This window comes from Tachysurus fulvidraco, chromosome 1, assembly GCF_022655615.1.
Source record: "Tachysurus fulvidraco isolate hzauxx_2018 chromosome 1, HZAU_PFXX_2.0, whole genome shotgun sequence".
NCBI lineage: Eukaryota > Metazoa > Chordata > Actinopteri > Siluriformes > Bagridae > Tachysurus > Tachysurus fulvidraco.
In genome coordinates, this window is record NC_062518.1 from 23,345,686 (window position 1) to 23,360,360 (window position 14,675).

At 38.6% G+C, this 14,675-nt stretch overlaps 1 pseudogene and 1 gene segment (V, D, J or C); both read right to left on the reverse strand.

The window, feature by feature from the left end:
* Positions 1-2,291: 2,291 nt before the first annotated feature.
* LOC125140822 lies at positions 2,292-9,020 on the reverse strand (annotated as a pseudogene).
* A 776-nt stretch (positions 9,021-9,796) lies between these two features.
* Positions 9,797-10,416, reverse strand: LOC125146008. The segment is given in 2 exon segments: positions 9,797-10,212; positions 10,325-10,416. Coding segments are annotated over 2 exon segments (384 nt in total).
* Between the last annotated feature and the right edge of the window lie 4,259 nt (positions 10,417-14,675).

Sequence of the window (14,675 nt, forward strand, 5' to 3'; positions counted from 1 at the left end):
AAAAAACAATTTCATCTTCTGTATAATCTGTACAATTTTATCTGTACAATCAAACTCACATTTGTTCTGAGAGGTTTGTAAAAAGAGACATTGCTCTAGTTCACATCCTACAAAGTAACATGCAGCTGTACAGTACATGCATAACACAAATCGAATGTCAGTAGGAGTAGTTGCATAACTAACTGACCTTGCACCTTTACACAGTAAAAACTGTGGTGCGCTGTTAGGATATTGTTTATACCAATAAAGCATAACGCGATCACTGTTTGTCTCATATAAACATTTCAGAGTAACTGTGTCTGTTTCTTTCCCCACAATGTTGGCATCTTCATCCTTTGGTCCAATTTTATCTGCAAAACTGCCTGGAGTGAAAAAGAATATAAATAAATAAATCTGCAACGATTTTTTTTCAAAAGCTAATATTAACCTGGTAAATAAGGAAAAACAAACATATATATTATATAATAGAATTAATGACCTGTAACTAGAGTGAGAATCAGTGGTGTGTATCTCACTATGTACAGTAAGTTGTATAGTTGAGCCATTTCTGAACACAGCTCTGTGACGATTCTGTATAATAGTGCTGTATGTGCTGAACACGTCTCTAGAAAGCCACACCCAGGAAGTGACACTATTGTAGTGTAACTTTGTACAGATCATTCAAATTGAAATGAGCATTTCATGTTAATGTAGACTTAATAATATTAATAACTATTATTAATGTAATATTAATAACAGCTGTTATAACAAGGTGATAAGTAACACTCTTTTCCTAAAGCCTCAGTTCAGAACTCTCTTGACAGTACATTTACATTTGCTGTATTTGAGAAGTTAATACCTAATAATCTGCAGTCTCTGTATTTGTAACAGTATTCAGTGTTAAAAGTGAATTGAAATAATATTTCTCACACTGAACACTGTGCAAAAGAGCAGAAAACAAATGATGCACTAATAAATAAGTCACTTCTAGTCACTTGTGTATAAATACCAGGAATTGGTCTGTAGTGGTTATACCATCTGTAGAGATAATGCTATGTGAACAGAAGGTTTCCTGTGTAAAACTGTAACACAAACTAATTAAAGTAGATAAATCATATAAAATGAAGCAACAACAATTTAAATCACACACATTGCAGTAGTAAATTACAGAGACTTACACTCCATCCTAACAGAATTGACAAAGCATTTGATTTCTAATTCTTATATCCTGCAAAGCCTAATACTCTTTCCTTAGTTCTGGAGATTTCCACATTACCTCATTGCTGGTCTGAGTGAATGGTCTTAGATGCTTTATACAGTTCAGTTTTATATATGTGGAGCCACGGCTTGTCTTTAGTGCACTTCTAATTTAATTACAAATTGCCCCAAGGAGTGAAGGATTGTGTGAATGTGTGTGCATTATGCACTGTGAAAGACTACCTGAAAAGCGAAAATACATTTTCCTCAATCACCAGTAGAGCTACATAAAATAACAAAACAGTGTGTTAGTGTTTGTACAGTGCAGCTGGATTTCCTGTCACTGTGGGCGCCAGAGCACCATAGTTTAGAGCAGAGTCTGATAGAGCAGCAGATGAGATGATCAGATCCACTTGCTTATTATCTTTGTTTACTTCAGCAGACATTCTTGGGGGAGTGTTGGGACTTAGATCTCCATTTTCAATAATATAAAGAAGGAAGTCAGGTTTAGATTTTGGATATTGTCTGTACCACTGCAGGGTGTTTCCTGTAAAACTTGTTTCATATCTGCAGGACAGAGTAACATCACCTTCATTTGCAACTTTATGAGTGAAAAGTGGCATTATTGAATCTGCCATGGAGTCACCTGTCATAGAGAAGAGAACATAATGTTTTTATCTTTACAGTAAAAATCAAGCCAGAATTACATACAGTTGTGTTCAAAATTATTCAACCCCAACTGAAATTGATTGTTTTGGTTGGTTTGACATTGATTTTGATCATTCAGTCATCCTGCTTACAATTAAATCAAAGAGGCACATGTAGGTCAGACAAATATAACATAACATTTATAATGAAATAACCACAAATGTCTTTTCTGAGCTCACATCATTATCAGTTTTATTCAACCCCTAAGTGACATTCATTCTTAGTACTTAGTACAACATCCTTTTACAGTTATAACAGCTTTTAAATGTGAAGCATAGCTTGACACAAGTGTCTTGCAGCGATCTACGGGTATCTTTGCCCATTCATCATGGGCAAAAGCCTCCAGTTCAGTCACATTCTTAGGCTTGCGCACTGCAACTGCTTTCTTTAAGTCCCACCAGAGGTTCTCAATCGGATTTAAGTGACTGCGATGGCCACTTCAAAATGTTCCAGCCTTTAATCTGCAACCATGCTCTAATGGACTTGGAGGTATGCTTGGGATCATTGTCCTGTTGAAAGGTCCAACGTCTCCCAAGCCTCAGGTTTGTGACGGACTGCATCACATTGTCATCCAATATCTCCTGGTACTGAAGAGAATTCATGGTACCTTGCACACGGTGAAGCTTCCCAGTACCTGCAGAAGCAAAACAGCCCCAAAGCATGATTGACCCCCTGCCATGCTTCACAGTAGGCAAGGTGTTCTTTTCTTGTTCTTCCTCCTCCAAACATAGCGTTGATCCATGGGCCCAAACAGTTCTAATTTTGTTTCATCAGTCCACAGAACACTATCCAAAAATGTCTGTGGTTTGTCCACATGACTTTTGGCATACTGCAGTCGACAGCAAGGGGGTGAGCCTGGGAGTTCTGGAATGGAGGCTGTCATTACGCAGGGTGCGCCATATTGTCTGAGCAGAAACTTCAGTACCCACATCTGACAAATCTTTTCTCAGTTCCTCAGCAGTCACACAGGGACTTTTCTCCACTCTACGCTTCAGGTAGCGCACAGCAGTCGAAGTCAGCATCTTCTTTCTGCCACGACCAGGTAGCTTTTAAACAGTGCCCTTTGCCTTGAATTTGTGAATGACGCTTCCTATGGTGTCTCTTGGTATGTTTACTCTTCACAGGAAGGGCAATGGCTATAAGAAGATTGCAAAGATGTTAATCACCTCTTCTCTTGTCTTCCTGGACCATTCTCTTGACTTCACCATGTTTGTAACCATACCTGTAAATGTCTAGAAGGAGCTGAGTATCACAGTCATTTTAAAGCTGCCTAATTGGTGCTTATTAGGCTTTATTGCTGCTCCCTGACATCCACAGGTGTTTTCAATACCTGATTGAAAACACTTCAATGAACCTCTGTTCTTCAGAGTGGTAGTCTTTAAGGGGTTGAATAATTGTGTCAATGAAGAATTCACAAAAGAAACATTTACTACTGTATTACAAAACTAATTGATATCATTTTAGTTGCATATGGTTCTTTAAGAAGTCCTTAAGATTTCATTCTGAATACAATTACAGATGTACACTAAATTCCCTAAAACCATTTACAGCATTGGGGGTTGAATAATTTTGAACATAACTATAAACCAGGCTTTCTAACACAACCAAATTAATTCATAAGACTAGATAATCTTAAACTCAACAAATATTTTCTAAACTAACAAAAAGTCAATGTTAACCCACCAACTGAAAGCCACAGACACATGAATATAACAATGAACATGATGAATGCTTTTATCTGAATGAAAATACTATTTCTTTACTCTGAGATGTTAACATCATAAAGGTTCATAAAACTCCACCCACAGCATCACACGATGGTGTTAATGATGTTAGTGTTGCCTCTTAATTCTAACAATAGAAATGTAAAAAAAAGCCCTAAGATCGAAGACCATAAAAGATATTACAAAACTGAGGGTTTATAGTGTACTGTTATGACTACAAAAAGTAAAGTGTAAAAATCAAGGGAGTGCAATAGAGACCGTGCAAGGATTTTAAATATCATAAAAATATGAATTTTTATAGATATTTATATCCATGACAATGCGAGGCGGTGTCTGATCGGCCTCTCTCTCTTTCTCCCTGCTGCAATTTGTTTACATTTAATTTAGAGATGTTTCATTGGTTAATGCCAGCAGCTGTTACACTGATCACTGCGCCACCTGGTGGATCAATGCATCATTGCAACAGATGCGCGTAGGGGCATGAATAAGGCAGCTACTCATTAACTACGTCAGAGCGGGGGAACATGACCATTGCAGCACTCCTGGTGGATGTCTGCCAGAATCATGAGTGATCATGCAGTAGTCAAACAGCAATTCTGAGCTGCTGCATCTATATGATTGAAGTCAACTACACTAAAATGAGGAATAATGCACATAATGGCCTTTGTCAACACCGGCTTAGAAAGAGTCAACACCGTCAAACTCAAATCCTGATGGTGTTGACATGTGACGGAGTTGACAAAATACCATGTTTCCTCTCATAACACGTGCTTCTCACAAGAGCCATCTTGTTTATCATTCGTTCCTTGTTACCTTTATACTTTACTTAAATTAAGCATGTATAACAGAAAATATCATACAAATCTTACATTACATTGTTTATGGTGTTGACACACTATGGTTGTGACATGCAAAGTATTAACAAGTAGGTATAAATTTAAATGAATATTAAAAACGTACCTGAGATAGAGTGGTCTGATGGCATTTGAAAGAACAAGGAAGTGATAAATGTGACCCTCAGAGTTTTGGCTGCCCTCAATAACTCCTGATATTTTTATTTGTTACGTCCAAAGATGTATATTTTGTCTTCTCTTGTGGTTGCTGTTGTGTTGTCTCCTGCTCTCCTGTGGCTCCTCCCACTGTCTTCTCTCAGGTCACCTAATTGCTTCCTCCCAGCTGCACCTGTTTATCAACCGAAAGGATAGGAGTTTGTTTAAGGAGTTTGGTCTGTTTAAAAGCAGACCAGAAGGCTCAGTCGGCGAGACCTTTCTTCTCCAAGGGCATGATCCGTGTTCTGCCCAGCATGGCTTATTGAATTCCATGTTGTGCTTATTATCCAATGTTATAGTGATCAGTGACTTTGGTTCTGATTGTTCTTTTGTTATTATGTGTAATTTCGGGAACGGTAGGGAGGTGGGTGCCACTTTATTTTGTGAATCCTTGTTTTCTCCTGTTTTGTGTTAGTTAGGGAGTGAGTTCAGGTATCTGTTATTCATTTTACTTTTGTGTTCTAGATTATCAAGATTTCCACTTCCCAGGCAGTGAACTTTTGTTTGTTATTTTGGCGTTGCCCCCTTCTGAGATTTTGTTCCCTTCCTCAGTTGAACTTGAACTGATTAGTATTTTTTTCTTCCTGTTATATCCAGATGCTTAAATAAACCTTTCAAATTCGATACGGAACGTTGATGTGGTGCTGTGGCAGGGTCCGGGTTATGCTCTTCTCTCTTCTCATATGTTAGGTCCTAAAACCCCTAGACGCGCGAGCTACGCATGGGACGTAACAAAAAAAGGTCTGACGGTGTTTCCAAAAACCCAGGACACAAGTTAATCGTCTTAACTACATTAAAATAAAATTACTTTTAATTGTTTTTATGCTTTTGTAATGTAATGAACCTGTTTCTGGGCAAGGGGTTTTTACAGACACTGGTCACATATCATTTAGAATTAAAAACCTTTATAAAACGACATGAAATAATATTTAATTGTGCTTTTATTATCCTTTTTAGTTTTCTAGTTAAGTGTATGTGTAATATTAACACATTTTTTACCCACAAACTGTTTTTTATCTGGTGGACATGTTTTGTCCCTGATTTCAAAAATCACTGATATACAAAATGTCTGAAAAGAGGTGCTTGTGAATTAAGATGATATTGAACATGATATTAATTAACACATGTTGTTGTTGCTGTTGTTATTTCGGCCGCTCCCTGTCCAGAGTCACCGCAACAGATCACCTGGCCCTCATATTTTGATATAGCACATGTTTTAAACCAGATGCTCTTTCTGACACAACCTTCTTATTTTTATTTGGGCTTGGATGTTCTATTTGCTTGAAATATTTATCTTGTGCAAAACCAGTAATGGCACTGCTTCTGTTTGTTATTCACCCATTTCATCATGTTTTATCTGGATGATCAAACTCACATCTGCTCTGAAGTACTCAGGTGAATGTGAATGCTGGTGAGTGAGGGGAGGACCTGGTGACTCCGTGACATACATCAAAAATATACCCATGTCATATTTCTGTTTGAAGTGTATAAACAGGCATGCTACCTGATTACACTAGTCAGATAAATTGTTAAATTTAAGAAAGCACAAACAATAACAAAATACATGGCATATAATAACATGCAAAATAAATAATCTCATTTATATTACTTTATATGTATTCTATACTGTTGATTGGAATATCAGGGTTTAAGCGACTAAGAATAAGAATATAAAGAAATACGTCTGCAACAAATTTTTCTAAATCAAATATTAACTAGGTATATTAGGAAATTACTATATGCTTTAAAAACAAAAATAAATATTACAGAGCTAAATCTAAAATGAAGTCTTAACGGTGGCATGTAAAAAAAACCTCTAACTCTGAATATCAGTTAGGAGGTACGGGATACTAGAGTGACTGTGGACTCACAAAGCAAATGTCTTCATCTCCTGGCTACAACTACAGTATCTGTAGATTATTCTTTAGGGAAAAAGCAGCTACCACACACAATCTTTGAAGGTCGGCTACAAAGACTGTAGATCAGAGTTGAAAAAGCAGGTGCACAGCAAAAAAGTGGTAAAATAAAATTTGTAGAGTCTCTTGCATAACAAGTGACAGAAATTTTTTTAAATAAAAATTTTTTCGAAGTGTTGGTCAGTGAATTTGAAAAAAAAAAAAAGTATTATACTTTGTGTGGCCCGGACATAATGACCCATGGACTGGCACAGGGTCCGTGGCCCAGTGGTTGGGGACCACTGCCCTAAGAGATGGTGAGATGGAGTTTTAGAATGGATTTTTTAAAAATTAATGTAACCCTTATTATTTTTTTCACAATAACGTAAATGTATTTACATAATAATAGTTACACTTAAATCATCATTCAAACAAAGGTTTCCAATTTTTTTAAAAAATCAATAAAAGGCACATGCACAAATTTACAAACAAATCCTTCTTTGTTTACATTACAAGAAAGAAAAATGTGTGTTTCAGTAAGAGTTCCACTGTTAGGACTGCATTTAGGGCTGTGTGGGAGGGGTTTCAGAAAAACTGGAATGGGCAGTTCATCTGGACTTTTAGGAAATTCATGAGGAGATAGTTGAGCCAGAGTTCTTTGCATAGCCAAGTAGTTAAAGGTCTCCACTCCCAGAACTTGAGCATGAACATGGGCAGCCTTTCCAGGCACAACATCTTGGCACGTGCGTTCACTTTGGAGGTCCGTAGATGCTTGAGAACGAGATCCATTGGTGTCATACTATTGTGATCCTCAGCTTTTGGTGAAGCCCCACTTCACAGTAACATTATAACAGGATCTGAGTGTGATAGCTCACATGCCAGATGGAGTGGAGTTCTGCCCTCCTCAATGTTTTTGCATTCCCCTCGATTCATGTCGGTCCATAGAGTGAGAATTCTATGTGCCACATGAAGAATGAGAGCCATTATGCCCTTCCTGGTCTAGCAGACAGCAATGGCTAACTGTGGAGCAGGTGATGGACAGCAGCAGAAATTCTCACCTCACATGGCAAGAGCACTGTCTGAGAGCTGATTCAGCAAGTATTATGTGTAAACTCGGGGGTCGTGCACAATGGCATACAGCAGTGCCTCAGATGGAGTGTATTGTCCGTTTATTTGTTTTGAATATCGGCTGTAATGCTTAGTGATTAAATAATCAGAGAAGAAATCCTTTAAATATAAATGTTCATATTTAATCAGAGGAGCTGTGTGCTCTTCTGTCTGTTAGTGTTGGTGTTGCATGTTATTTGCGATCAGCCAAGAGCTGACAGCACAAGCCAGCAAGCTCATTAAAATACAAGGCCTTGCAGGGCTATCAAGTTTTGAAGACAGGCAAGCGTGACATCTCCAACCCCCCCCCCCCCCAATAAACAAACAAACAAACAAACAAATAAATAAAGAAATAAGTAAATAAATAAATAAGTAAACAAACAATAATGAGGGAGTTGTTGTTTGGTAAGGATCACTTACTGCAATTTAACCACATAAAGTATTTATTCAATTTTCATTTATTAATTTGTGTGTGTGTGTGTGTGTGTGTGTGTGTGTGTGTGTAAGAGAGAGAGAGAGAGAGAGATTATGACTGTTGTTTACTGTAAGTGTTTGTTGCCTTTTTGGACTTCTTTATCATTTGTAATATTGCTCCCATTTAAAACAGTTCGGCGCAAGCCCAGCACTTTTTAGGGTCATGATCGAGGACAATGTCCCTTCCAGAGACAAGCTGTTTCGTGTTTCGAGATTTTGTTCAAACCGACCATCGAAAATACCCTCTATAATGAATGTTTTTTTTTTTCCATTGGTTGTTACATTAAATCTTACCCAGATAGTGCTATTTTTCTGATTGGCTATTCTGTAGCCTCTTTTTTTGATTGGCTGATAAGTGTCATTCCTGCCCATTTCCATAGAGTATATATGATATATAATAGTCAAAAAGTTTGAAATACGATGTGTGGTGGGAGAGCATGACAAAAGAGCGAAATGTGTGACACTTGACAACCCTGAGGCCTTGTTAAACAGAAAAGTCTTCTCTAAACCCTCTGAGCTGTTCCCTAGCTCTTAGTTATTTATACAATACAGGTTCAGTCACTTCTGCTAACATTATAGTTATTAATAATAGCTCTCTCTTGTTCTCTGACATAAAACAAAACAATTTGTTACTTATACAGCCTGAATACAAGTATAGTGTTTCTGTTCCAGTTTCTACTTGAAATAAAGAAAAATACTTGGAAATAAACGTAGTGTCAAAGTATTTGGAGTTCTCCAAAAGATATGTTTAAGAGGTGAAGTCAGATGCAGTGGGTTCATCAGCAACTGTGGAATAGTTCTATGTTTAATATATATTGCACAGTTTATTTTTAACTGATAAAAAGTTGATGTGGTTTTTAGAAACATCTTACATGTGTATATGCCATTATAATATTTTTGTACAGCCTTTCACTGACTCTGTATCACTGTGTTATGTCTCTAAGAGCACAATGATAGAGAGCAGAATCTGAGAGCTTCAGACCTCTGATAGTAAGTTCAGTAGAGTCTCTGCTTGTTTCTGACTCTAATCGAGTGTCAGACGGAGTGCTCTTAGCACTACATGACCTTGCACCTTTATACAGTAAAAACTGTGGTGTGCTGTTAGGATATTGTTTGTACCAGTAAAGATAAATGTAATTGCTGCTTGTCTCATATGAACATTTCAGAGTAACAGTGTTTGTTTCTTTCCTGGTAATGCTGGTAACTTTGTCCGTCGGCCCAATTTTATCTGCAAAACTACCTGAAGTGACAAAGAAAATGTAAGAAATGTTAGAAATTTTTCACATATTTTTGCAAACAAAATATTGTCTAAATATAAGTTTGCTTGATTGATTGTTAAACATTTTGCAATCAGCTAATACAATGAATTAAATGAAAGTTAATGACCTGTAACTAGTTCTGAGAGGTTTGTAAAAGGACATTGCTCTAGTTCACATCATACAAAGTAACATGCAGCTGTACATACATGCATAACACACACAAGACTGAATGACTAAATGAATGCACCATTTAATTAATCAGTAAATTTCAAATGACTTGATTACAGTGTATCATGGACAAAACTGTCAGGAAAAATACAATAAACTTCCTGTGCACCTGTAACACACTGTGGAGCATTTGTTTGTTTGCTTCTTTATTCATTTATACCACAAAATTACCACAATTATCGTTTGTGTCTGTGGTTAACTGATAACAGGTTGGTAAAGGGAGGATCTTTGTTGTGGTTTTATAAGTTTTTGTAAAGCCTTTCACTGACTCTGTATCACTGTGTTACATCTCTAAGAGCACAAAGAAAGAGAGCAGAATCTGAGAGCTTTAGACCTCTGATAGTAAGTTCAGTAGAGTCTCTGCTTGTTCTTGTCTCTAATCGAGTGTCAGTAGGTTTGTGCTCTCCAGAATATGACCTTGCGCCTTTACACAGTAAAAACTGTGGTGAGCTGTTAGGATATTGCTTGTACCAATAAAGCCAAACATAATCACTGTTTGTCTCATATGAACATTTCAGAGTAACAGTGTCTGTTTCTCTCCCAGAAATGTTGGCATCTTCATCCTTTGGTCCAATTTTATCTGCAAAACTGCCTGGAGTGAAAAAGAATATAAAGAAATAAATCTGCAACAATTTTTTTAAAACTTGGTATATTAGGAAATTACTATATGCTTTAAAAAAATATTATATAATACAATGAATGACCTGTAACTAGAGTGAGAATCAGTGGTGTGTATCTCACTATGTATAGTAAGTTATTTAGTTGAGCCATTTCTGAATACAGCTCTGTGACAATTCTGTATAATAGTGCTGTATGTGCTGAACTTTACACGTCTCTAGAATGCCACACCCAGAAAGTCACACTGTTGTAGTTTAACTTGTACAGATCATCAGTTGTGAATTGAGTCACCAATAAAACACAGAACAATATCAGTGTAATGCCACTGCATTAGATGTTGTAGAACATAGCAGTGTTCTGTAGCTTTAAATCTGAGCAGACTAAGATCCTAAAGCTTGCTTATACGCATGTGCGTTGGTGCTGCGGTGTAAAAGTTTGTGTATTATATGTTGAACTCTTGCATGTCTCTTAGTAAGATATTGTTGTTAAAAAAAGATCTTTGCCTTGCCACTCGTCATTCAACATGGTGTCAGAAGTAGTCTGCACAGCATTGTGAAAGCAGCAAGGAAAAGCAACAAGCATCCACACAGTAAGCCGTCGTTCTTCATCGTATAATAAATCATGGCTGAAGGGTTTCGCAGACCTGATCCACTTGTATTTGATGGAAATATCGCTGAAAATTGCCGTGTGTTTGAGCAGGAATTCGACATATTCATTGCTGCTGCACACTCTGAAAAAGAGCCTCGCACGAAAGCATTCATACTGCTCAATTTGGCTGGCTCGGAAGCCATCGAGCGCAAGCGAACGTTCGTCTATGCACCCGCTGCGTATGCAGGTGAGGGAGAAAACCGACGAATGATTACTCAGGCAGAATCACGCGAGGACGCGGAATGTCTAAAACGCAAGTTTCACGAACTTTGCAGCCCACAAACAAACATAACGATGGAAAGACACAAATTTAATTCAAGAGACCAAAAGTCAGGAGAAACAATCGAGGCATATGTAAGTGACCACGACACAAAGCACAAAGTTGCAGGTTTGGAGATTTACAGGAAGAATTGATAAGAGATCGACTCGTGTGCGGTACACTTAATGATGGAATGAGAAAACTCCTGTTGCGTGACAATGAGCTAACGTTGACAAAAGCCATTGAAATATGCCAAATACATGAACTTACTGACCAGCACACTAAAACACTTGCTGGACCAAAGCACAACTTGACAAATGTGGACAGTGTTCAACAAACTGTAAAAATAAAACCGTTTCGTACTCCCAAACACAGTGTTGTAAAAAATCTTAGTAGAAATAATTAAAGTATTATTCCTTACAATACTATAACCAAGGTAAAGTATTAGGCCTTGCAAAATATTACAATTGCTGTCATAAGACATATATAGGCGATGTTGTAGGCCAAAGATGTTTATTGTAATCATAAACTTAGTAAAAGTAACCAGATTCGGGGCTGTCAGGCCTAGTCATTCCGAGCACATTTGTAATAACAAATACAAACTTGCTATGTAAAATGGAAAAGACTTTGGTTCCCAGACCTTAGCTCATAGCGATAACTTGTTATGTAGAATGAAAAAGACCATGGTTCCCAGACCTTAGCTCATAAATTGTTATGGAGAATGAAGAAGACCATGGTTCTCAGACCTTAGCTCATAGCGATAACTTGTTATGTAGACTGAAAAAGACATTGGTTCACAGACCTAGGCCCTGAGAACTAAGGGGAGGAAAATCCATAAATGGGCATATGGGGAAAAGGTAAATGGGAAATAATAGGTGTATTTAGAAAACATAGGAGGTGATGCCAATAAATAATATGATAATATAAAATAATGATATGCACCTGGGACTCCAAGAAATACTGGGGGTAGGTGTGTGTGTGTCAAATTCTTCTGGCCAGATGAAGGAGGCAGCCCCACGCGCGTGTGTGTGTGCCTGTGTGCGTATGTGGTGTGTGTGCGCGTGTGTGTGGTGTCTGTGTGTGTTTTTATTTTTGCAAGAACGTCGCGAGAGTTTTTGTTTTTGATTGATTTTTGCATGAGATGCTCTTTTTGGGGTTTTCATTTGTTACTTTCAACTTGGCAATTTCTCTTAGAAGATTGTTGGCTGATTGACCACAATAAAGAAGTTTGCTCATTCTCATCCAGGTCTGAGGAGTTTTCTCAGTGTTTTTTGTAGTAATTATAGAGTTATCAGTTAAATCTAACTAAAACAGTCTTTAGTAACCAAAAAGTCTAAGTGTGGAGATCACTCTGTGATATGTCGACTTGGAGACGGGCTCTGAGTTACGACAGATTAGTTAACAGATTAGTTAAGTTTGCCCCGCAACAGATTCATAATTGTAGCAATTGTGGAAGCAACCAGACTGTCAGACTGTCTTCGGATGGGCCTTATTTCTCTCAATAATGCAGTCCACCAGGTCAAGGTAAAAGAAAACCCAAGTTTCATCCAGCAGCTTAATACAGAATATGCAGATCTTTTCCGAGATGAAATCCGAAAGCTTCCCGTAACGTACTGCATGAAACTGGACAAAGAAGCTCAACCTGTCGTCCGTCCAGCACGCAGACTTCCTGCTGCGATGCAACACAAGGTAAAAGCAGATTTGGAAAGAATGGTTGCCATGGGTGTAATCACTCCTGTATCTGAGCCAACCGATATGGTGGCGACTCACAAAAAAAACTCAGATGAAATTAGACTGTACATTGACCCTAGGGACCTAAAGAAGTTCCTAAAACGTCCGCATCACCCCATGTGCACAGTGGAGGAAGTGGCAGCGCATATGCCAAACTCCAAAGTATTCTATGTGCTTGATGCAAAAAGCTCCTTTTGGCAGATTTCGCTGGATCATAAGTCCTCCCTACTGACTACGTTCAGTACTCCATTTGGAAGATTTTGATTTCTCAGGATGCCCTTTGGCATTAATTCAGCCAGTGAGGTCTTTCAGCGCGCTATGGAACAGATCTTTGCCGGCTACCCGTGCATGGTCATAGATGATATCATCATGGGAGGTAACGGTGAGCAGGAACATGATGCAAACCTAAGGAAAGTGTTGGACTGTGCTTGTGAAGTGAACCTGAGACTGAACCCTTAGAAATGCAAATTCCGCCTAAGTGAGGTGAGCTATGTCGGTCATGTTTTCACAAGCAAGGGACTACAACCCGACTCAGCAAAAACAAAAGCAATCTCAGAAATGCCGCCACCAGACAATGTTACTGCATCGCAGCGCTTCCTGGGTATGATCAATTACTTAGGAAAATTCATACCGAACCTTAGTGAACTGTCTGCCCCTCTGCGTGAGCTGACCTGTAAAAACACAGAGTGGTGTTGGTTTGAACAGCATCAGGATGCTTTTGAAGTTTTGAAGCACAGGATTTCTAGTCCACCTACCTTGAAATACTATGATGTCCTGAAACCTGTCACACTCACCTGTGATGCCTCCCAGTTTGGACTCGGAGCTGCGTGTCTCCAAGAAGGTGCTCCTGTCGCGTACGCCTCACGTACTCTGACGCAAACAGAAGTACGTTACGCGCAGATAGAAAAAGAACTTCTGGCTGTTGTATTTGCGTGCAACAAATTTAATGACTACATATATGGTAAACAAATTCACATCAAAACAGACCACCAGCCACACCATCCTTAAAAAGCCTATCTACACAGCTCCAGCTAGGCTGCAACACATGATGCTAAGATTGCAGAAATACAACTTCACAATCACATACAAGAAAGGGAAACATATGTTGCTTGCCGACATGTTGTCATGTTCCCCCAGAGACTCACCAGATGAACACACTGATGACGGGGCTGACTTTGAAGTTATGTCAGTTCAACACATCTCGTCTTCCAGACTGAAAGAGTTGCAAACACATACTGCACAGGATCCAGTCCTTCAACGTCTCTGCAGTATTATCAAGTCAGGATGGCCCTCTAGCCAATCAAAGCTGCCAGCAGAAATTTGTGAGTATTTTCCCTTTAGGGATGAGCTTACTGTAGATGAAGATGTACTCATGAAGTGACAGAGAACGGTTGTTCCAGAATCACTACGCAGTGAGTATATCACCATTATTCACAGAGGTCATCCAGGCCTTGATGAAACCAAACGCAGGGCACGGGGCATTGTATTCTGGCCTTCTGTGACCAAGGACATTGAAAAGGAGGTACTAATGTGCTCACTCAAAAGGCACTTCTCTTTCATGGGAGTCCGCACAATGTCTTTTCAGACAACGGTACCCAGTTTACAAGCCAACAGTTTAAAGACTTTGCTTCTGCTTGGGATTTTACACATACCACTAGTAGCCCTGAATATAAGCTAACGGGCTAGCTGAGAGGGCAGTGCGGAGTGCAAAACATCTAATGGAGAAATCCAGGAGGGATGGCTCTGATGTTGCTCAACCTCAGAAATATTCCACGTGACCACACACTGGGTTCACCAGC